The 24,806-nt window shown below is 39.1% G+C and overlaps 1 protein-coding gene across 2 annotated transcripts in view; it reads right to left on the bottom strand.

Moving 5' to 3' along the window:
• Positions 1-24,806, bottom strand: part of COL4A3 (collagen type IV alpha 3 chain) — a 149,259-nt gene that overhangs the window by 3,252 nt on the left and 121,201 nt on the right. The window contains exons 36-51 of one of the 2 annotated variants that reach the window (XM_074314144.2): positions 24,086-24,175; positions 23,618-23,757; positions 21,461-21,587; positions 20,296-20,376; positions 19,821-19,919; positions 19,522-19,569; positions 16,399-16,584; positions 15,771-15,901; positions 13,420-13,492; positions 11,453-11,524; positions 11,240-11,365; positions 10,368-10,466; positions 7,358-7,570; positions 2,014-2,191; positions 1,772-1,886; positions 150-322 (exon numbers count right to left, since the gene is read on the bottom strand). In XM_074314144.2, the coding sequence (XP_074170245.2) occupies positions 150-322; positions 1,772-1,886; positions 2,014-2,191; positions 7,358-7,570; positions 10,368-10,466; positions 11,240-11,365; positions 11,453-11,524; positions 13,420-13,492; positions 15,771-15,901; positions 16,399-16,584; positions 19,522-19,569; positions 19,821-19,919; positions 20,296-20,376; positions 21,461-21,587; positions 23,618-23,757; positions 24,086-24,175 (1,951 nt within the window). Of the gene's footprint in view, positions 1-149; positions 323-1,771; positions 1,887-2,013; positions 2,192-7,357; positions 7,571-10,367; positions 10,467-11,239; positions 11,366-11,452; positions 11,525-13,419; positions 13,493-15,770; positions 15,902-16,398; positions 16,585-19,521; positions 19,570-19,820; positions 19,920-20,295; positions 20,377-21,460; positions 21,588-23,617; positions 23,758-24,085; positions 24,176-24,806 lie in introns of those variants that run through there. The other variant, XR_012490019.2, reaches the window with a different exon arrangement.

Here is a 24,806-nt window from a genome sequence, read left to right as displayed (position 1 = left end):
CAAAAGTCACATTTTTTGCCTTTATTGGTACAGTAGTACAAAACTATGGCTGCTTGTTGATTCTTGTAATGAAAATCTAACATAGGCAACCTTTTAATAAATAGTTCTGTAGTTGAGTCATTAGATTAAACTTGACATTGAATAATTACCTGAACATTCTTTCTGGGTTTAATGAAGCCAACCAGAAACTGTAGGAATTTGAATAATAGTTGCATGTTCCTCTTCCATGACATTCTATGAATGGACTGGCTCGGAATTCTTCCAGGCAGGATCCAGGGGATGCTAGAGCTTGCCCAGCGCCCTCAGAACCTGCGCTTGTAAACTATCACAATAAAAATATCTGAGTGAGAATTCTGTGCACGATGTTGCCATTTTCAACGCTCTACTTTTTTAAAATAGAGGACTATAAGGGGAAAAAAGCATGAGTTAAACTTCTTGTGCCTCTTTACCCAGCTTTGCTAATGCTCCAGATACTTTGCAAGTTGCGGTATAGTCATCAAAAAGAAACTAAAAGCTGTGTATTCTGCCTGGAATGCTCCTTCCCCCTAGGTGTGATTGGTTTGTTCTTATCGTTCAGGGATCTGCTTAAATATAGCTTCCAAAAGGCTTTCCTTGACCTTATCCCTGTCAGTCTCTCCCCTTATCTTGCCTACGTCCTTCACATTACCACTCACCCCCTGAGCTCGTTACTATTGTTACTGGGTCTTCTTATCATCTACCTACCCCACTAGGATGTAAGCTCCATGAGAGAAGGGGCTTTGGTTCACTGCTGGTATCCTTAGTACCTAGAACATTCATGCCACATGGTAGGTGTTCAATAAATATTTGTTGAATTTGTGATTTAATGAATGGACATCTGTGAGTAAAGAAGGGGTAATAATGTATCATAAATGATGCTATTCAGGATATGGATTACCACTACACATACCTTGTTTCCCCCAAAATAAGACCTTGCCAGACCATCAGCTCTAATGCTTCTTTTGGAGCAAAAATTAATACAAGACCTGGTCTTATTTTACTATAAGACTGGGTCTTTAATATAATAATATATAATATAATATAATATAATATAATATAATATAATATAATATAATATAATATAGTATAATATACTGGGTCTTATAGTAAAATAAGACCAGGTCTTACCTTAATTTTTGCTCCAAAAGACACATGAGAGCTGAGGGTCCGACTAGGTCTTATTTTTGGGGAAACATGGTATGTGCAGCTATCAGACTCTTTTCATTTAGCACTTACATCTGAGAAATTTGTCTTTAAAAGGCTGTTTCTCTCTTAGTTTCCATCTACATATGAATGTCAAAGGGGGACAGTGTAAGGCATAAAAATTTTGGAGCAGACAGACTTGGGTGCAAATCCTAGCTTTACCATTACTAGTTGTGAGACCTTGGAAAAATTACTTTTTTGTTTTCTTTGTAAATCTGTAGATGATAGAAACTACCCTGCAGGGTTTTCATAAGGATTATGGAGGACATATATAAAACACGTGCCATATTAAAAATGTATTAACAATGTGGTAGTTACTATCCATCTAAATGTCTTGTTAGAATTTGTGGGTAATCTCCTGAGAAGTCTGTTTTTTAACATACTCCATTTTTTTTTTAACCAAAAACCAACTTACTACCTTTAAAAAAAAAGATTTTTAAGCAAATGTGCATGGCATCTTGCACATATCAATGTTCGTCACCTTCCTGGGGTGTATTCAAGATTCTGCAGTCAAACTTTACTATGAATTTGCTCTTCCTTTTCTCCTTACCATGATGAAAGAAAATCCTTTCCAAAGAGATATCCAGCCAGGAGGACATGAGGGAATGGCAGTAGATTGGCTATGAACGGCTATGGCGATTGCAGGACCTTCACAGACAGTGCACCTGTAACATGAAACAATGGATATGGTGGCATCGCCACTTTTCTGCACTGTGATGTGCTGCCTACAGCTCCATACAAATGAAGTGATTCACCTGGTCCCATCACAAAAGTAAGGGATTGAATTTTTACCTGCTAATATAAGGCTCCAGGGCCCTGCCAGTAATTGGAGCCATGTCCATTGGCATCAGAGCTGGTGTTGACAGCCAGTATGAATAATCATTTCGAGATGCGAAATTACATACATCATTGATGTTACAGAATAAGAATGGCATTGTGGTAAATCGCTGTAGGCAGCTTCCAAGAGTTCCTAATAAAATATCAGACTGGGTGTCACTTTCAGTAAAATTAAAATTATTTTGAGTATCATTACTAGATAGAGGCTAATTAACAAAACATAATCGCAAAACTTGAAGAAAGGCAACACAAAAGAGTTATTTGCAAAATGTGTTATGGAAGTTTTAATAATGATAGAAATCAAAGATCCAATAGGGAACAAAATCCTCCTTTTCCCACCATTAATACTTCCTGTGGCCCTTGCTAATCAGTGTAGAACTTAAGGACTAGTAGAGTTTGGCTGGAAAAATGTCTTTGCTTCCAAGTATTCCCATTTCTTCATATGCATATAATAGCTAATAACCAGATAAAGCTTTACAGAAGATGTTACTTTTACAATTAAAAAGCAGACAGATGATTTAAGTGAAAATCGTGTCAAACAGGACAAGATAAATTGGCATTCAAGATCAAGGCTCCTGACTTTGAGTTCAGGATGGCAGAGTAGGAAGTTCCTGAGCTTATCTCCGCTCATTGACACCAAAACTACAATGACATATAGAACAACAATCTCTCAGAGTGACCAGCAGAACAAATTTTCTACAACTAAGGATATAAAGAAAACCACATTGAGATGGGTAGGAGGGACAGAGACTCAACCTAGTCAGGACCCACCCTGCCCCCCACTCCCCATGTGGTGACCCACAAGCAGGACGGATATCACAACCTCAGAGTTCCTCACCAAAGAGAGACAGGTCTGAGCCCCAGCCCAGGGAACCTGCACTAGGAAGAGGAGGCCCATATGAACTGGCTTTGAAAAACAGTGGGGCTTATAATTAGGAGAGCCAAAGGGCTTTAGAAAACCAAGGTTGTGTTCTTTCCAAGTCCCATCGCAGAGGCAGCAGTTTGAAAAGCACCTGGTTTATACATGAAGGTGATACATTGATGGATCTTGGAGTGTATGCTGGAGGGGCAAAGATCTGTTTAAACTTTTTCCAGGGACAGAAGTGCTGGTGGATGTCATACTTTTTTCTTTCTTTACCTGTCTGGTCTGACTGGCGGGCACCATTTCTGACACTCTTCATTAACCTTGCTAACACTCTTCACCCCATGGTGGCATTTCCCTGAGGACCCACCCAGGCTGGCACCCCTCTAACATGGCTCCTGCCCTGCCACATGGGTAGCCTCAGCCATCACCGGTATCTCCTCAAAGCAGCCCCTGCCTCACCACACGTGGTAGGCAGACTCAGTCGGCACCAGCGCACAGCAGAGTGTCTGCAACAATTGAAGTTGGGCCTTGCAGTCAACCATACCAGAGGCCCATCCTGCACACCAGCATGCCAGCAGCAGTTGCAGTCCAACCCACCAGCCAACTGCACCAGGGGGTGGGGTGCTGCCCTGCAGACCAGCATACCCACAACAGCTACGGCCAGGCCTCACAGCCACGGACCAGCCTCGCCTGTCAGTGCATCCATAGCAGTTGTGACCCAGCTATAACAGGAGCCACACTGGTCCACACAGGGAACACCTCTGGAGCACCTGGTCTGGTGACGGGGATTACACCGCAGGGCCTCTCAGGACACCTTCTACGTAAGGCCACATTTTCAAGACCAGGAGATGTAGCTGATCTACTTAATACATAGAAACAAACAGGCAAAATGAGGAGACAAAAGAATATGTTCCAACTGAAAAAACAAGACCCCAGAAAAAGAGCTAAACATAATGGAGATAAGCTGTCTACTAGATAAAGAGTTCAAAGTAACAGTCATAAAGATTCTCATCATGCTGCAGAACTGTGGGTCAATGCAATAAGAACTTCAACAAAGAGATAAATAATGTAAAAAAGAACCAATCAGAACTGAAGAATATAACTGAAATGAAAAATACGCTAGAGAGAATCTACGGCAGATCAGATGATGCAGAAGAATGTATCAACTGTTAGAAATCACCCAACTGGAAGAACAAAATGAAAAAAAGAATTAAAAAGAATGAGGATAGCATAAGGGAACTCTGGGACAACATCAAGCATACTAACATTCACATCATAGGGGTCCTGGAAGGAGAAGACAGAGAGAAAGTGTCACAAAACCTATTTGAAGAAATAATGGCTGAAAACTTCCCTAACCTGGTGAAGGAAACAGACATCCAAGTCCAGGAAGCAAGGAGAGTCCCAAACAAGATGAACACCAAAGCACATAATAATTAAAATGTCAAAAGTTAAAGAGATAATCTTAAAAGTAGCAAGAGAAAAACAACTAGTTACATACAAGGGAACCCCCATAAGACTGTCAGCTGTTTTTTTTTTTTGGCAGAAACTTTGCCTGCTAGAAGGGATTGGTGTGATATATTTAATGTGATGAAAAGAAAAAATCCTACAACCAAGAATATTCTACCCAGCAAGGTTATCATTCAGAATTGAAGGAGAGAGAAAGAATTCCCCAGACAAGCAAAAGCTAAAAGAGTTCATCACCACTAAACCAGCATTACAAGAAATGTTAAAGGAATTCTGTATGCAGAAAAGAAAAGGCCATAACTAGAAATAAGAAAATATATGAAAGAAAAAGAATAATCTCACTAGTAAGGCAAACACATATAGTAAAGGTAGTAGACCAACCATTTGTAGAGCCAGTATTAAAAGAAAGTGGCAATAAGTACATATGTATCAATAATTACATGTAAGTGCACTGAATGCTCTATTCAAAAGATGTAGAGTGGATGAATAGATAAAAAAAAATAAGACCCACACATATGCAGCCTACAAGAAACTCATTTCATATCTAAAGACACACAAACTGAAAGTGAAGGGATGGAAAAAGATAGTCTATACAAACAGAAATGAAAAGAAAGCTGGGGTAGCAATCCTTAGACGAAATTGACTTTAAAACAAAGACTATAATAAGAGACAAAGGGAAGACACAATAATAAAGAGATCAGTCCAACAAGAGCTAACACTTGTAAACATCTATGCACCCAACATAGGAGCACCTAAATAATATAGCAAATATTAACAGACATAAATGGAGACATTGACAGTAATACAATAATAGTAGGAACTTACATACCCCACTTACATCAATGGATCGATTATCCAGACAAAATCAACAAGGAAACTTTGGCGGTAAGTGACATATTGGACTAGATGGACTTGATATATACAGAACATTCCATGCAAAAACAGTAGAATACATATTCTTTTCAAGTGCACATGAATATTCTCCAGGATGCTACACATGTTAGGCCACAAAACAAGAAACAAGTCTCAATACATTTAAGAAGATTGAAATCATATCAAGGATATTTTCTGGACACAATAGTATGAAACTAGAAATCAATTATAAGAGGAACACTGGAAAAAAACGCATGGGAGGCTGAACAACATGCTACTAAGCAAGCAATTGGTCAGTGGAGAAATCAAAGGAAATCAAAATATACCTTGAGACAAATGAAAATGGAAACAATGTTACAAAATCTATGGGACACAACGAAAGCCTTTCTAAGGAGGAAGTTTCTAACAATAGAGGCCTACCTCAAGAAACAAGAAAAATCTCAAATTATCTAACCTTACACCTAAAGGAACCAGAAAAAGAAGAACAAACAAAGCCCAAAGTTGGTAGAAGGAAGGAAATAATAAAGACCAGAGCAGAAGTAAATGAAATTGAAGTTGGAGACCTCACTCTTCCTGATTTCAAACTATACTACAAAGCTTTAGTAATCAAAACAGTATGGTACCACATCAAACGAGGCAAGACGATACAATGGGGAAGTCTTTAATATATGGTGTTGGAAAAACAGGACTACTTTCTTACACCTTATACAAAAATAAACTCAAAATGGATTCAAGGCTTAAATATAAGACCTGAAACCATAAAAGTAGAGGAAAACATAGGCAGGAAACCCTTTGACATCAGTGTTAGAAATATATTTTTGGATGTGTCTCCTTGGGCAAGAGCAACAAAATAGAAAACAAATGGGAGTACATTAGACCAAAAAGGTTTTGCACAGCAAAGGAAACCAAAATGAAAAGGCCACTGAATGGGGGAAGATGTTTGCAAATGATATATCTGATAAGGGATTAATATCCAAATATATACACAACTCAACATCAAAAAACCAAACAATCCAATTCAAAAATGGGCAAAAAACCTCAAAAGACATTTCTCCAAAGAGGACGTGCAGATGGCAAACAGACACATGACAAGGTGCTCAACTTCACCAATCAGGGAAATGCAGGTAAAAACCACAATGATATCACCTCACACCTGCCAGAACAGCTGTCATCAAAAAGACAAGAAACAAGAGTTGGCAAGGATGTGGAGAAAAGGAACCCTTGTGCACTGTTGGTGGGATTGTAAATTGGTGCAGCCACAATGGAAAGTAATATGGAGGTTCCTCAAAAAATTAAAAATAGAACTACCACACAATTCAACAATTTCAGTCTGCATATTTATCCTAAGAAAACAAACAAACAAACAAAAACTAATTCAAAAAGATATATGCACCCTTATGTTCACTGCAGTATTATTTCCAAGAGCCGTGACATGGAAGCAACCTCAGTGTCCATCAATAGATGAATGGATAAAGAAGATGTATATACACTGGAATATTACTCAGCCATAAGAAGAATGAAGTCTTGCTATTTGCAACAACATGGATGAACCAAGAGGGTATTATGCTATGTGAAATAAGTCAGAGAAAGACAAATACTGTATCATTTCACTTATATGTGGAATCTAAACAAATGAACAAATGAAAGAAAGATTCATAGATACAGAGAACAAACTGATAGTTGCCAGGGGGCTGGGCAGTAGGTGGAATGGACAAAAAGGTGACAGGATTGACAGGTGCGAACTTCTAACATGAATAAGTCACGGGGACATAATGTGCAGCACAGGGAATATGGTTGATATCGCAGTAACTTTGTACAGTGACAAACGGTTACGAGACTGCTCATGGTGATCATTTCATAGGGTATATAAATGTCAAATCACTATTTTACACCTGAAACTAATATAATATTGTATGTCAACTGTACTTAAAAAGAGCTTCACATTCCAGAATGGACATGAGGCCAATGTTTTATTTACTCTCTTTAAAAAGTGCTGTAAGATAACTAAGGTTGTTTATACTTCAGAGAGAAGTACCCGATGCCATAAAAATTCACAATCTGTACATAGAACAAAGTGACTGGAAACTGGGACATTACCCAGGTCTTGTCCGTGGGCTTGTTCATTTCCTTGTACAAAAAGAAGAGAAAACCCACTGTAGAGCGGCTCTGTCCCTTCTGGACAGGAGGGAATCTCTGTGGTCTGACTGTGCCGGGTGAAAACAAAGCCTCTCATTGTTATCCTGGTTGCAGGTGGTCCAGTGTCTCCAGGTTTCCCCTTCAAACCTGGCGGTCCATCGAATCCAGGTGGACCTTTAAGAAACACATTATACATGGTACAACACAAACACAACCTCACATTTGTTTTATAGTACTAATTTAAATGTTTATGTCTGATAAGCTCCAAACCTAGAAGGAATCATAAAGAATAGTGGCTTATCAAATGGCCAAACTATATTATTCAGTGTTGATTAATGTCACACAATGCCCGTTTTTATAGATATTTGTGTATCTCCCATGATAAATTTTTTGAGATGAAGTCTTTATCTTTGTATTTCCTTGTGGTGCCTACACACTGGCCTGCTTCTGATAGGTCTTACGTGCATCTTTTAGGAATAAGTGAATATATCGTCCTATAATGTGGGGACCAAGAAATCAAATATCTACAATTTGAAAATCTCTTCAAGAAGATAAAAAATCACATGCGCTTTTAATATATTCAATAAACATGGAAAACATTGCAAGTTCCTTTTAAAGATGCAAACTTCAAGAAAGTTTTTGATCAACTAGTAAGGCAAATAAGAAGAGAATATTTTTTTTTTACTATCATAAGTGTTAGTTTATATGTGTTAAAACCAAAGTAAGTAATTTTTTTACTTTGTTTTTTCTCTGCACTTGGAATAGGCTAATGAATACACATCTGTCTATTAAGGACCAGTGACCTACCCTTTCTCTCCTTTCTCCTTCTGTTCTCCCTTTCTTCATCAAATACCTATTATTTCTGATGCTGGCACAGGCTACCACCCCGTCACCCCTCATCCATTCCCACTGCCACTGCACCCTGACCCCCACCCCAATGTGATTTGGGTCATGGTCCTTTAAGTTTCCAAGGAAATGCAGAGAAGGCAGAGACTGCTGGATTGTTGGCCTCCCTAGTCATTGTTGCCCATGAACAACCATGTGGTGGAGTCAGGCTGTGACCTAGTTTGTGACCTTCCAACTTGGAAGTCAAACTTTTCACAAGGATTTGTTAAAGCACCAGTATTTTTTTTCAGTTTTCTCACCCATTCTTTCGGATCCTTGATTCATTCTTTGAAATTAAAAATAGGCCATGTCCACATTTGTCAAAGTCTCACGTCTTACTTGAAATGTCCAAAATTGCCATGTTTTTAATATATCAGATGGGGAAGGTGTCTTCACTGTTGCTAATATCTACCCTCATTTGAATAGGGCTCTAACTGGCTTCAAGCAGAAGATGCTTTCAGGTTTCTGCACAGGAATTGTGAAGTGATTAGCTAAGCATGACAGAAACCGGAGGTGAGCTGTTATGCAAAGATGCATGATCCTAGGATATTCTGCATTTCCAAGAAAGGCCAAGGAGTTTTCCGAGAAGTTTATACCAGTGCTGTCTGACTCTTGAATCCCTTTCTCATTCTTATGAGGCCTTTATAGCATTAGGACTAACTTAGGTCTATTTGCTAATCATTTTCACTACAATTTGCACTGTAGTACTCTTGCTCTTCTTGCTGTGGCCCCCTTCTGAAACATTCTGAAACACATAATTAACAGAATTATTAATAAGACTTGTTTTTCTTTACCACTATTTGAAGGAAAGTTGATTAACAGTGCTCTAAAGTACACTCGTGACAATACTAAATTTGAGTGATTATGCAATTGATATTATAGTTAATATAGGCATTATATTTTAATTTTTAAAGATTTAAATCTCTAGACTCCACAGTTTTATTGTAGTAGATCTGGGCATATGTCCGTAAATTGGGAAATCACATTAAGAATTTTTCTTATTTCAACAAAGTCAGCAATCCTAAAAAAGAAGATTTGGACATCTAGTTATTTTCTAGAAGGTGCTTCTGAAACTTTTGCAGAAGTTAGATTTTGACCCAGGTGAACATGTAACTCATGTTCAGGCTGAAATATTTAAGAGGCCTTTTTTTCAGGATACACATGAGCTGTAGTTAAGAATGGCATAAAAAAAAAAAAAAAAAAAAGAACGGCATAGGTAAAAGATGGCTTTCCTAAATGAGGATACTAAGTTGCTCCTCTGTTCTTACCAAGATAATATTTTTCTATGTACTTATATACCACTTCTATAAGTTGATATTATTAACTAAGTGCTGCTATAAATAATTAAAAAGAGCACTGGTCTTTCTGAAAATAGAATCAGTGCTTCATTAGGTCTACTTCTCCTCAGCCTTAAAATTTGGAATACATTTGCCCAGTTAGGAGGTAGGAATGAGACAGGTTAGTTAGCATGTTACTAGTTAGACAGGAGGGTCTCTGGTGGAATAAGCAAAAAAAGCAGCCATATCCTGAAACTCCAGGTTCTGGAATGTTTCAAATCCCTTTTGGCCAACAAAGGAGCAGATCTAGTAGATAGGAATAGATTATTTCATTAATCCCTTCAGCATGGGCAAACAGGACAAACCTAATAGATGAATTCCATTAGAAGGCTCCAGCTCCCTTCCCCAAGCAGGCAGGGGAAAGTAAAAAATAAAAGCCTTTTGCCTTAGCTAGTGGGCTTCCCAGTTTCGGGTACCCCTCCCGCTCAGGAGCTGCAGCCTCTTCTCCTGCCTCTAATAAACTATCTTCCTTTACAACTTTTTGCCTCTCCCTGGTCCGTGTTTCCATTCTTCAGCTTCACGAGACACAATCCCGGCCCACACCGAGAAATTGCCGGCAGATCCTACATCAGGAAGAATGGTATATTACAGCAACTGCTGATTTTCATCTTCCAAGTGAATGTTTTGCCGTTGGTTTTTAGTCTAATCTGAACCACACACACTGGAAGACCTAGTTTACTCTTGTAGTGACATATTCAAACACGACTTCTCTGTCTGTTGAGACCTCGCTCCTTCAGCCATTAGCATACCTTTGTCTCCTTTACAACCTTTGTTGCCTTTTTCTCCAGGTGGTCCAGGAGTTCCTGGTTTTCCATCCTTGCCTGGTTTACCTCTTGGCCCACAGGGCCCTATGCAAAAAAAAATAAATAAATAATAAATAAATAAATAAATAAATAAAATAATTGTATTGAATCGTTCACATAGGATAAAAGGTAGGGTGGCCTGCCATCCCAGCTTACCTGGGACTTCCCCAGTTTCAGCAATGTAAGTTTTGCAAACTGAGCAGACCCTCAGCCCCAGGGTCTTTTAAAATTGTGCTGCCATTTTAATTTATGCTGTTCCAGAATTCACTATGCCCTTGTATCAATCAAAGTAATATCCTTTTTATGTCCTTAGTGACTCATGCAAACTTAGAACATAACAATTCCATTCAGAAGTCTATTACAATATGCTAAACCTATATACAGGGGGTAGTTCAATTTTCACATGCCAATATTTTGAAAATTTTCATAAAATTAATCATACATTTGTATTTACTACTTTCCAAGTGCTGTACAAAGTGTTAGAAAAGTATAAATACAAAGAAATCAGGCTTATTCAGGCAATCAATTAGAAACAGAGCTCTAAGACTAATGACTGTCAGAGAAGACAGACACAATACTTATACCTTAATGAAAAAACCCATCAGTGCCCTGAAGTGTATTTGCTCAAGTTTATAGTATGCACAACAGCTTTTAATCTATTCAAAACGTCTTTCATTTGCTGGTCAAGAGTAACATGAGCTCAATTCTAAAACTGATTGTAAAACAACTCTATAATGTGTCACATTTTGTGTGACGTTATATCGTTTGCTGGTTTCACCACTTCCCAGCGATCCCTGTCAGTGCTGCCAGAACCATACCTAGGTTTCCCGGTGGTCCCGGTAGCCCGGGTTCTCCTTGCATCCCTGGTTCTCCAGGTTGGCCCGGTGGCCCTGGGCTTCCTGGAAGGGAGATGATCTTAAGCGTGCCTGGGTCTCCACGTGGTCCTATTGACGTGAACATAAGAAGATGGTGGCTTCACTGATGAGTTACCCTTTCTTTATGGACAGTAGTACTAACGAAATAATATTTACCTGGAGGTCCTTTTGGCCCAATTCGTCCTGGAGGTCCAATTGATCCCACAAATCCTGGATCACCCTTCTCTCCTTAAAAAAAAAAAAAAAAGATAATGTGATTCCCTTTAGAACAATGGGATTCCTGTTTCCTAGTTGTTCAGGTCAGTGATCAACTCAAAGGACAGATACTGGAAGTTATGACGAGGCCATGAGCTCTGTGACAGCCTGTAATTTCATTATATTTACATGGGTTTTGGCATTTCATTTGGATCCAATTGGTCATGTTTAATGTCTACTGAAAAATATATTCTAGAAGTAGGCATTGAGAACTTGTATTTTAGCATTGAGGAGGAAGAGTTCCTAAGAGTGCACTATTTAAGTTCAGAAACCAATTCAATTTAATATTTAAGGTAAAATACAAAGTGACATTAAAACCTATTTCCTGGTGAATTATATTGGTTGTCATAGTTATTTATTTTCTCAGCTTATTACTCTAGTTTTACGAATATCCCGGAGTTATTATGTTAGGAACTCTTCATGAGACATGTAGAATATCTATAGAATATCTGCTTTGATATAAACTATCAAAGTAAGATTTCTCTCCCAGTCTTTGACATGAATAAAAGATCACCAAGAACTATTGATTTGGAGAAATGCTCTCTTACAAAAATCTTGGAATAATGTAGACATTACATCTGATTACTTAGAAAGACTTTAATACTAAACATGATAGCCATAGAAGAAATAAAACAATTATATTACCGAAAGTTAACTGGCAACTACACTATAAAGTATCCACTTGATCAGAACTTGAGGAAGGTGTTAATATTTACTTATAGACACCAGAAGAAGCCTAAATATTTTTCCCTTTGGAAAAGAAAACTACTTTCTGAATAAAAAAGTGCAAACTCGTTAGTAGTGCCAACTAACGGATGGTCTTATTCTGAAATCTAAGAGTAATTGAATGTTTCAGGGAACATAGTTCAAGAGAACTGATTTTATGAATCCAGCCTCTAAATACCTCTAAATATTTCACCAGAATGTGCAATGTTACTACTGTGAGGCTTGGGGAAGTGACAGGTGGTACACAAATTTCCCCCAGGCTGCCTGCCAGAGTTCACCTGCCGGGGTGCAGTGAGACTGCAAGAATCACTTGCTTTCGTTTATTCCTAGCTAATTTGCTCCAAGTAGAGGCAGTGGTTGAAAGCATTAGAAGGCTCTCTTTGAAGTCCTTATCTTCCCTCTTAGACCTGGGAGAAGTTTTTCTTTGTGAAGACTGGGCTTTGTTCACTTTGGCCACACTTCCTCTTTAGCATCTTACAGTCTATAATAGACGCTCTGCCATACAAAAAACAATACCAGAGGATTTAACCAGAAAAGGCAAAAAAATCCAATATTCAAAACCTTATTTAAGGTCATAGCACCTTTATGGGAGATTTGAGAATCATATTCTGAAACCTGAAGTTTATGTGTATGAACATTTGAACTTAAAAATCCCCAAAGTATTCTTGTTTTTCTGATTAAAAACATAATACACATGCCCCATAAAAATGCAAATGCTTAAATCCGCATATAAAAAATTACCCTCTCCCATTAACCAACAGGCTGGTGACTATTCTTTGAGATTTTCAGCTTTTCAAAACTGTAGCACATGCACGAGGTAAAATAAGCAATTCAAAGCAGTACTGTTGATATTAACGTAGTTTCCCCAGCCCCCAACACGTCAGTGTTCTCCAAGGAAACCGCTTTAAACTGTTTCTGCTAGTTTTTCTATAGCTTCCATCTTCAAGGTATGGTTTTAAGTTTTAAGCCCCCCTGAGGTTGGGTGCAGGTGGAGTCTTCTTTCTTCACTCATACTGAGGTCCATTTGTACTCCCCCCAACTGTCTGCGTAACTGTAGAACCTCAGTGAACATTTGTGTGCCCCGAAATAGGAATCTTATTCATTGTTATCTGTATCCAAAGGGAAGCACAGAAAAACAGTACCTTTTATGCCTGGAAATCCTTGGAATCCAGGATCACCTCTGGACCCTGGCGGACCTGGGGGACCTGGTGCTCCCTATATGTTACACGAAAGACAGCAGAACCACAACTTTAAAAAAGTCACACTATTCGCTGCAATTTTTTAAAAAGCAAGTAGGATATACTATTATGTTGGGTAAGAATGAGCTTAACAGACATAGCTTTTACCTTCCAATCCAGCCTTTCTCTTCCTATAACTCTTCTGCCACCCAGACCTGTCCTTAGGACTATCATTTTCAAGAGAAAAGAAAACAACTACCCTTAAGCCTAAGAGCAATCACAACTTCTGATGCTAACGTAGGCTACGTGAGCATTGGATATAACTGGACAGGAAGAACTGGCACCAGACTGCCAGAATGAAAATTATAATTTGTATTTGTAATTCTTGCAAAGACAGCAGAGCCATGCTGTGGGTGAATTGTAGCACCCACCGTCATTCTAACTAAGCTGGCGGGGTTATACATTACTCCTGGTCAGGGCGGTGGGAGAAGTAAAGTGTCCAGGGATGGGAGCAAGAAGGGGTTGTCAGGGAGTTCTGACATGTGCTTTTGGCAAGGATGCAGTAATCTGATGGGGAGGAGACGTGCCTCCTCATGAGGTTCACTCAAATTGCTCTTGTAGCCATGAGATGCTCAAGCAAGGATACAGGAGGAGAGGGGAGGGAGCAGGATTTCCAAAAAGAGCCATATGTCAGAATGTGTGTTAAATCTACTCTTAAACTGTCCGTGTGAATTGAGACAGAATGTTAATACTTGGAAACAATGAACATGAAAAATGCCAAGAATAACAAGACTGGCCTTTGAGCCAGCTGTCTTTGGAGCAAGAAGACCAAATGAAAAAGCAGTCCCATGGCTTGCAGAAGGTGGCGTGAGGTTTAAAAAGGAGGGAGAGAAAACAGAACCCTCTGATCAAGGACTCCGAGGCTTCTGAGGTCTGGCTGTTCCCCAGAGGCAAAAGCAGCCACAGAGGATGGCTTGTGCCAGGCCCAGCCCTTGCGTAGGGGGGAGCTGTTCCATGCAAAGAGACAGCTAGTAAAGGCACCGAGCCAAGTTAGACATCCATCAAGAAGAATTATCTTTCAAGTTCAGAAGTAGAAGCCTAGCGTGACCTTAGGAGCCCCAGAAGATTTAAGTGAGATCACATTTCCAAACCAGACTTCCCAAACCCCAGTGTCCTTGGAAAGGCTTTTGATGTGATCATAGGATCAGTGTTTGCCACTTTCAAAGAATCATGGAGAACATGAGAAATACGTAAGACTGGAGATTGGCAAATATCTCATTGACAACAACAACAAAAGTTTTTAAAAGGTAGATTCTGGAAACCAAAATACCAAGAGATCTTAAGACAGTTTAACATGATTCCTGACAATAAGCCATGCTAAAGTACCTCATGACCCATCACTGATGAAAATGCAGGACATCTATGACAAAACTGATTTCCTCATCAGTCCCCAAGAATTTGATGTAAACAGAGGAATCAGGCCTTTCCAATACGCTGTTAAGAGAAAGCTCAGGAAGATGGCCAAAGTGTTGAGTGAGAGGCTACGAGGTGAGAGATAGTCATAGGCTGAGAGCAAGAGCCTAAATGAACAAGATGACATCTAAGAAAGGTCAATGCGAAAGCTCGACATTTGAGTTGTAAATCAAAAAATGGACAAGGGATAATGGATAAAACTTAGTAGCAGCTCATGAGGAAAAGGCACACGGGCTTTCACTGACCATAAACTCAGTGTGTGATGACAGTATGGAGATGTGACAGCCAAACAGCCCAAGTAGGTTTTAGGTTGGGTTATAAAATGGTGATATTCAGGGTAGTAAGACTCTTCCGTCCTTTAGCTAGTTATTCCATGGTGTTTTGTGTTCTTACCCTGGAGGGTGTTCATTCCATAGCCTGCATTTTTAAGGGAAATGCAGGAGGTACAAACTAGGAGGTACAGAATAGATGAAAGGTTACATTGAATTTGAAAAATACAAGTATGTATCGGGAGAAAATATTTGAAAGGAAATGGGCAGCCACTTATAATACTCGAAAGTATGAAGCTTCCTTCACTGGAATTGTTCAGAGTCTAAAGAAGAAAAGGTCAGGAATGACATAGAGAAGAGTCCCCTATAAATCAAACTTTTAGAAACCCTTAGAGGCCAAATCTGTCCAACAGTGAAGATTCTCTGACTCTTTGAACCTTCTGGACTCTGCCTTCCCTTGGGTGCACTGCACAGAAGCATCACAAATGGGAAATTTGTGTTGTCTCTTGTACATATCATCCCGGAAATTGATTTGGAAGAATATAAGAAGTCAAAATAATTGTCCACACTTACCATATGGCCCGGTGGCCCTGGGTCGCCTACGGTTCCCGCTGGACCTCTTGGGCCAGTCTTGCCCATGAATCCTTTGTCTCCTTTTATGCCTTTTACGGGAGTCCCTGGAGGTCCGGGGGGACCAGGCTCACCTGAATTCACAAAGAGCTTGTCAGTATTGCCAGTCAGGGAACTTGGCGGGTTCCGTCAGTAATTGTTTTGAAGGAAGTGCAAACCCTGCACCTTACCATTACCCCGAACATTCTTTTCCTTTGGGAATGTGATGGGATTGAGGTAAAGATGGAATGAGATAATGCCAGTGAAGCACCTAGCATAAGGCAGGAACTGTTTCTCCCTGATGAAGGTCTGTTAGAGCAGGATCTGTGCCTACCTCAGTCCCTGACACATGGCAGCAGCTCAATAAATACAGGTAAATGTATGCACCGCTCTCTTTTAGGCTCATTAGTTAGGTATTTGCTAATTTTTCAAACAGTCCACTCTGCCTCAAGAACACCAACAAAGGTTTAGATATGGGAAGATGGAAAAGACCAGAGGAAAAAAACAAGCAACAAGTCACATGAGGGGAAGGTTGAAAGCTTCTGATGTCAAACGTTATATTCCTTCTTTTATTTAAAAGCAGATCCTCTACCTGGGTTTCCTCTGGCACCTGGTGGACCTCGGTTTCCTTTCTGGCCCGGGATGATTGAACCAGGGCATCCTGGTGGCCCTGGGGGTCCTGCCACGCCAGTGGGTCCTTGCGGCCCAACATCTCCCACTGTCCCTTTCCTGCCAGGGAGGCCAGGCAAGCCCGGGTCTCCCCTGTCTCCTTTGGCTCCTGAAAAGCAAAAGGTTTGGTAAGTTTCAGTAATGCCTCTATCCTGGGAGTTACAGTGTGTGGTTATCTCTAATAACGTAGACACTTTGCTTAAACATGTCAAGATATATAAAATATATATAAAAATCTATATATATTTTAAGAAGCTGGTAAAAGAAATGTGGGTCTATAAGAATGGAGTCAAATTTTAGTTCTGCCTCCAACTAGCTATTTGATCTTGGCCAAGTCAATTCACTTTAAAGATTTCTTATATTTAAACCAAAGGTAACCTTATAAGGTAACAAAAATGTTAGAGACTTAAATCATTTTAATTTATTAATATCAAAATAAAATATTTAATCCTACATTTTTATTATACATTTTGGATATAAAATATTTTAACAGAAGAAGTCAATTCTTTATCACATATTCTCTATTAGGTATATTTCTGATTCTAGTGCAATACCAAGATTATTTTTGTATTTGTTTTCACTGTGGCATTATATAAAATCTCAGTTCAAACAAGTCCATAGGAATGAAAGAGAGAAGCACACAGATTTTATGTCTTGCCATATTTGGATATTCTTAAATTGGAATAATCCAAAAAGTATTAATTGTTTCATCATAGACTACGACCATTTTTGTTTAAGGAAACTAAGGACTTTGATTGTTCACCTTTAATTTTGTAATAGTCCTTCTTTGTGTTTTTTTAAATTAAGACACAGGTTTGAAAACCACAAAATTATGCTGTTTTGATTAAAACCCTTTAAGCTATATAAAAAAAAAAAATGAAGGTAATACCTGACTTAGCTCAGTTCTTTAGTGAGATAATATATGGAAAACTGAGACGAAAAAGCACAGTGTAAGCTCTGAAGTGTTCCACAAATGTAAGCCACAATGATTATTTGATGAACATTTTTAAAATTAATATTTATTGCGGTGACACTTGTTAGTAAAGTTACATAGATTTCAGGTGTACAATTCTGTAATACATCATCTATATATCACATTTTGTGTTCACCACCTAGAATCAGTTCTCTTCCCATCACCATATATTTGATTGACACTTAATCACTGACAGTAGAGTGTAGAACGCGAGACTTCCTGACAATGATGTGTGCATTTGCAGTGTCGCCCAGCTAAATCCAGAAAAGGAACAACAAAGCCACAATCCCTGTTCTGTCTTCTGGTTACTTCTCCTGCAAAGTTCTAACACAAACACTATTCTGGAAGGGAGAAGTGGGGCAGGAGGTTTGGATTTACCTAAGAAGACCCCCAAAGGGTCAACACTTAATAGTATTATTTTAATCTCCGAGAACCTTCAAGAAATTGTGCTTTGACATTCACAAATGGAAAACGTTGTATGGATTGAAAATAATTTCCCCCTCCTCTCTCCCATCTCTGTTATTCTAGAAACAGTAAATGGCACAAAAATAAGAAACAGATTGGAGGAAAAAGAAGGACAAGTGAGGATGAGGATAGTGGCACAGAGGAAGGGTTTGGGAAGTTGTGGTGTGTGGAAGACAAAGAGTGATGCTGAAAATAAAATTGATGAATATTGAATATCTAGCCCTGTGTCTGTTGTGTTCTTTAGCTCTTTTATTCCTGTATTTTATGCTTTTAAATGAAAGTGTTTAAATGATTTCAGCTTACTTCAAGCTGCAAAATGCGGTATTTGTACAACAAGGTTTAGCAGTGGTCTGAGGTACCAAGATGCTGTCTTGGGTTGTATATTCCAAGTCCAATAAAATTCTTCCGTGTTTTATGATAGGATTTCTTTTTTAGGATTTGGGAGCACAAGCTAGTTAAAATGATTCATACCTTCCAAGTCTCAATATCTACTGCATAATTAGTTATCCTAGAAGGATTGAGATGCATAATCATTTACTTATAGAATTCGGCGATTTGTTAATTTTTGAGGCTTTTTAAACCTAAGGTGTGATAATTTTATATCAAATTTTACTTCCAATTAAATGCTAGTGTTCTCATTCCAAATGGTTAAACTGTGAGCTCATCCCAGGGAAATGAACAGAAACTCTCCTTTTGGCCATAATTCTAAAACTAGACTATGCACTAGATTGGGAAATCCTTTATGCTTATGGGGGAGGGAGAAGTGTAAGAGACGTGGGGACATTGAGCTCCACCAAAAGGACTATCACATCATCCAGAAACAAACAGAAAATGACAGCTCTTGTCCACTTTCCCAGTCGAGCTGGCAGATTAAGAGGAAATGCCTGCCCCTCTGAGTGTCTCCGTAGCATCAGGCTCCTTGCGGATCCTTGTGAACTAATAAAATACTCCTACCCACAGGACCCATGGCTGAGAAGGTGCAAATAAGCTAGTGTTTCTTCTGGCAGGTTTCTCTACAAATTGGAGAAAGTGAAAAGAAGCTGCTCATCTTATGAAACGCTGGCATGAGAAACCCAGAATTGCTGTTTGGCAAACAAAAAACCGTGTATATACTTTGAATGACATGTTCAATAAAGGGCCACGTCTGAGATGTTGAGTGAGTTCCTGGGTGGCCCTTTATAATCACTAGTGTGAACCCCCAGCTGGCTCTGGGGGTTAGAATCAGACCCAAGGAGATAACAAGTTGGGGAAGGAGCAGCGTTATCACTGCATCTCGGAATAGCAGGGAGGGACGCTCGCTGACAAGCCAGACAATCCAACTTCATCCTTGCAGGAAGTTATGCATTTAAATCATACATTTAAACAAAGGCAAAGCAAATACATAAGAAGTCTTTTTATTTTTAAAGACTTTCATAGAAAGAAATTCCAAAATTGGGTCACAGTTTCTAATTCACTCACTTTGTTGTGATGGTAATAATAAAGCGTTTTTACTTGAATACTAAGAAGATAAACATCCTGCATTGCCATTGGGATTTATTTAATTCAATATTTCAGGCATATTAAATTAGACTCTGGCCTAGAAAATGTGTATCAAAAAGGACTGCTCACCTGGAGCACCAGGTTTTCCTTTTGGGCCTGGAAATGCCCCCAGCAAACCTGAAAGAGGTAATATTGGCATATTAATATTTTATATGTGGTTAATTTCATTATATACATCATATAATTCATTCCGCTAGGTCAATTTCCCTTTGGCAACAGACGGAAGTTTAATTATCACACTCCCAGAACACGTTAAACAGAGAAGACTTCTGTCAGAGAAGACTCTAGAGCAGAGAAGGACTCCAGTGTCACTAAATAATTTCATGCAAAATAAAACTAGTGGATCCAGGATAATGAGCAAGTTGTACCTGGCTCTCCCTTTTCTCCTGCTGGTCCAGGAATTCCATCACACCCTTGGTTACCTCTCATACCCATTGGTCCGGGGTTTCCTGGGAATCCTGGAGGACCTGGGGAAAAAAGTAGTGCGATTCAAAGAGAGGACTTATTTCCTATCAATGGCCTAATGTACCAGTTGTGTGTAATTCTGGTAAAGGAGTTCATTTTTCAGAACTGTACTTATGTGAAGCTACATTCACAGTGAAAACTATGAACAGGTGAATACAATCATGAGGGGCATCACTTAGGAATGTCTAGGTCGGCAGATGGTTGAATTAGGTCTAAATACCTAACCTCACTTTTCTGCATTTCTGTCTGAGCACCGAGTAACTGGGATCTACCTTCTGTAGGGCAGTCATGGCTCAGAGATATGGGTATCAGAGTCCAAACTTAGGAGAAAACGTGCTCCCTCCAGAAAGGGAAATAGACAAAGTACAGAAGTGGAACCTGGAGGGCCTTTCGTTCCTGGAAAGCCTGGGAAGCCTTTGATTCCTTTAGACCCCAAATCGCCATCGGGACCCGGCTTTCCTATAAATGAAGAGACAGGGAAAGGGAAAAAGGACACCCAAAGATTAATGGTTACAACCAAGGCTGATATGGTCAGTTCTTACAGTCTTCTGTGCTCACGCCAGCCTGAAACACTCTCGTCATCAGTCCCCTCAGGCTTTCCCCCCAGAGCAGCACAGTAGAAATGTGTCACATCAGTTTCAAAGGTATGCAGATACCAGCCACAGGGACCACTCAATATCTGATTTATTGCTTTAATTGGGAATTAATTGCAAATCCATCGAACCTTTCATTGTAAAGATGACTTAAATATTATCATTTTAAGTAAGACCCAAAGTTACAACCCAGTAGCTTAACAGTTTTTCAAAATAAAACAAAACCTGAATTATAAGCAAATGAGAAAGAAAGCCAACATTCAACCTTGAAACATGCCAGCCAAAAATCACAACAGTGTTATGGGCAGAATTGTGTTGCTTCGTAATGCATATGCGGAAGTCCTAACCCCCAATGTCTCAGTATATCAGAGTATTTGGAGACAGTGTCTTTAAAGAAGCAAGTAAGGTAAAATGAGGTCATTGGGTTGGGCTCTAATCCAATATGACTGGTGTTCTTCTAAGAAGAGGAAATTTGGACACCGACAGAGGACAGACACAGTGAGAAGGAGGTCAACCCTGCCGATACCTAGATCTCAAACTTCCAGGCTCCAGAATTGTGAGAAAATCAATTTCTGTTGTTTAAGCCACCCCGTCTGTATTATCTGTTATGGAAGCCCTAGAAAACTAATATGACTATAATAAGACTGGGCAATGAACTAACGTGTTGTGTCTTTAGGCTGAATTCATCGAGGCTGCGCTTCACAGGTTTTATTTACAGGTGCATGTTTTTAGATTTCAGTCCACCAAACTGGCTGATCAGTAAAAATAAGGCTCCTCTGGGTTAATTTGCTGTTTCTTAGTGTCTTAGAACTTGATAATCAAAACTGAATAAAAGCAATTGTAGTACAAAAGCCTAAATAGCTTTTTTGCCAACAGAGATGATTCGAGGATGTGAGAGCCCTGCTAAGTGTCATGTTTCCAGCTTTCAGAGTTGTGAAGTCAGTGCTCACCTGGGTGGCCGGGACTTCCGGGACTTCCAGGGATTCCATCAGGTCCAGGAGGCCCGGGATATCCAGGTGGGCCGGGGGGCCCTCTTTCTCCTTTCTGTCCCATGTCACCTGGCAATCCTGGTTCTCCCTTAAATTCAGTCAAATACCTTTAAAATTCTTATATATGCAGGATATGTCATCAGAATGAAGTATAAACTATATTTGTTTGCATTTACTTATTCTTCTTCTTCAGTTAGTTAGCAATTTATATTAAGTGTCTGCTATGTGCCAGCACTGTGATAGGGGCTGGGAACAGGATGGCTGCATGATCTGTGGGGCCCAGTGCAACATGCCCTTTAAAAGGCAGTTCCCTTTTTAAAAATTTTTAAGCAATTCAAGACAGCAACAGCAGAGTGTTCAACCAAGCATGGAGTCCTTCTCAGCGCCCAATCTCTGTGGCTGCACAAGTCGCATGTCCATGAAGCTGGCTCTCACCAGGAATATAATAGTAACCATATACAGATATGTCATATATATATATATATATATATATACAGTCCCTGCCTTCACAGAGCTTTAGAGACCAGTGGGGAGATAGTTAAATAATCACACAAATGTATAATTTCAAATTGTGATGATTAACTCTGGGGTAAGAAAGAAATAGACCAAATGAATATATGTCCTACAAATACCATGCATACTGATAAATTTTGTCAATCACATGTAAAAAAAAACCACTTCAATGATTTAATATTCATTAAAACTGTATTTCAGTTTTATGATAAGCCAGCACACAGGGATTTGATGGAGACTTACAAAATCTCCACAGAAGCTGATTAAAATAGACTACTCTATTACTATCATTTGCCAGCATGGCAAAACCAGCTTATTCTGTGTTCAATGCACAGTTCTGAAAATGACTATTGTGGTTACCTACGAAAATCCTAAATATAAATAAAGCTATTAATTGACTGAATGTGAATTAAGTATAAAATGATTCCTCACTAAGAAAATATCTCAATGGAGTCTCTCCCTGGTTTTCTGAGGACCTGGTCTAAAAATAAAGGGCAAAGGAAATTTATCTGTGCTCCAGGTAATAAAGAGTTACTTCCCTGGGTCTGTGTGGCTTCCAAAAATTTTCTGTCCTGTTGTTTCTAGCAATTACTGATGGAGGAGAGCATTATTGGTGGAAATCTTAGGAGAGGTTTTTTATTGGCTCATAACAGTCAGGGAAAATGCCCCCTGGGTAACAAGTTTTATATTTTTTGGAGTCATATATTCTTGAATGTCTGATAAAAAATACAGACTCTCCTCTACAAAAATTGGCATTTATTTTACATTCAATTTCAGGAGATCAGTAGGCTTCTTAGGGTCCTATAGACTTCTGTAGTGAGTCCACGGAATCCCATGTTAAAACTCCTGCTTATGGGAACTTCTATTTAATTATTCTCTAGTGGTCTAGCTCTGCTGTACACAAAAAAGTTGGAAGGAAATAAACCTAAAAACAACAACTGAGCCCCACTGAAACATTTGGTTGCTGCTTGCTACAACAAGCTAGCAAGGGCTGTGAAATGCAACCTCTAGTTAACAACACAAGTACTGAGCACATTGACACAAGATAAAATTCTGTGTAATGAAGTGAAAATACTTAAAGTTTTGAAACAACTAAGATACATGACTTTGTACCTTAGGATTTTGTCTGCTTTTTAATGATGCTCTACAGTTATTTTACAGCTTTTATTACAATTTAATAAAGTCAAGTGTTTTTTATTACAATTTTTGGAAATTTAGTTTTATAAGTCTGTGTGAGATGAGTACATAGCAAAGACTGGCTCCTTTGCATGGCAGGAAGAACAAACACCGCCATGTCAGATTGTGTGGGCCTCTGATCATTGCCTCCTTCTGGCAGCACACTCAAATTGCAGGGACAGTTATGAGACATTCCTTGGGAGCTGAAACGGGGGAGAATAAACTCAGAAGCTGACAGCTATGTGACAGGCATCGTCAGTTGTGGAGATAGGATTAGAAAACAAACAAACACAAGTAAAACACAAACAAACCTGAAAATACAATCATATTTTCAATTTTCCCTGCCCACATCGAATCCATATATACTTGTTGATATTTAAAGGGACTCACTTCACCATTAAAATGCAAATAGTTGAGTAGCTTATATACCTTTGGTCCTGGTGGTCCTGGCCTGGTACCTATAGAATAACCTGGTTCTCCCTTATCTCCTTGGAGACCATGAAGTCCAGGGAGGCCTGGTCTTCCAGGTAGACCTGGGAGTCCCAAAGTTCCCTTCTCTCCTTTAGAACCTGAAATTAGGAAAAGAAATCAGGTAAGATAGATAAACACAGGAATGTTGAAGTGTTCTACTTTTGGTCTTTACACACACCACCTTTTTCTTAGGAAGGTGGTTTTTTGGAATCACTAATGCATCAGGTAGTCATAATGGATGAGTTTTACACAATACAGAGATTTCTTTTGTTCTTGTTGCACATAGTACATTTGTCTAAAAGCAAATTTAGCTGCATCACACCAACTTTCTACCAAATGGAAATACAAAACAAAAAACAACACAGAAAATCTAGAACTGGGACCCATTGTGAGCTTGTAGGCTCATAAAAGGACCTTATACATTACCTGGCAGCCCCATGTTCCCCATGCTTCCTGGCAGGCCATGTGGCCCAGGTTCTCCAGGATTCCCAGTGCTACCTGGATCTCCTCTGGGTCCTTGAGAACAAATACATAGTCATATGCCTTGCTTAGGCCCTGGACACAGTAGGTGCTTAATAAATATTTGTTGCTTGCATGAATGAATGCATCCAGAGCTGCCTGACCAGCTGGTTTAAGTACTTTTTAGCTGCCTTTTTACCTTCATATAAGGAGGGGACTGAAGACCCAGAAAATGTAAAAGTAGAGAAAGTTAGATTCTTATCAGCAGGCCTGGATTTCAAACACCAAAATCATCCTAGGACCAGGGCCTACGATCATATAGTAATAAATGTCTACATTCAGTACTGAAATTTTATCGCCATGTAATATATTTTGTCACTGATTTGATTATAGAGAACAGGGAACAACTTTAATTGTTCAAAAAATTAGTTTGCAAACTCCATAACTTGTTTACAAAAAGAGGCAAATTTGAAAAACTCTAAAGCATTATCTGATTTTCGTCTACGTGTGATATTGTGAATATTTTTTAGTTAATACAAGCTGACTGCAAACACATTTATTTTCGTTTAATTTAGAAACAAATTTCTGTTGGAGCTGAAGTCACATTTGACCCAGTAAGTCTAGAAACATTTTTGTTACATTTAGATCTAGGCAAACTTAAACCCTGATAGTTCTATTAGAGAATCAT

This window comes from Rhinolophus sinicus, chromosome 17, assembly GCF_057876585.1.
Source record: "Rhinolophus sinicus isolate RSI-liver-muscle chromosome 17, RSI-T2T, whole genome shotgun sequence".
In the NCBI taxonomy this organism is placed as follows: Eukaryota; Metazoa; Chordata; class Mammalia; order Chiroptera; family Rhinolophidae; genus Rhinolophus; species Rhinolophus sinicus.
Note: the sequence above shows the minus strand (reverse complement) of the source record. Positions and strands in the feature narration are given on the sequence as shown.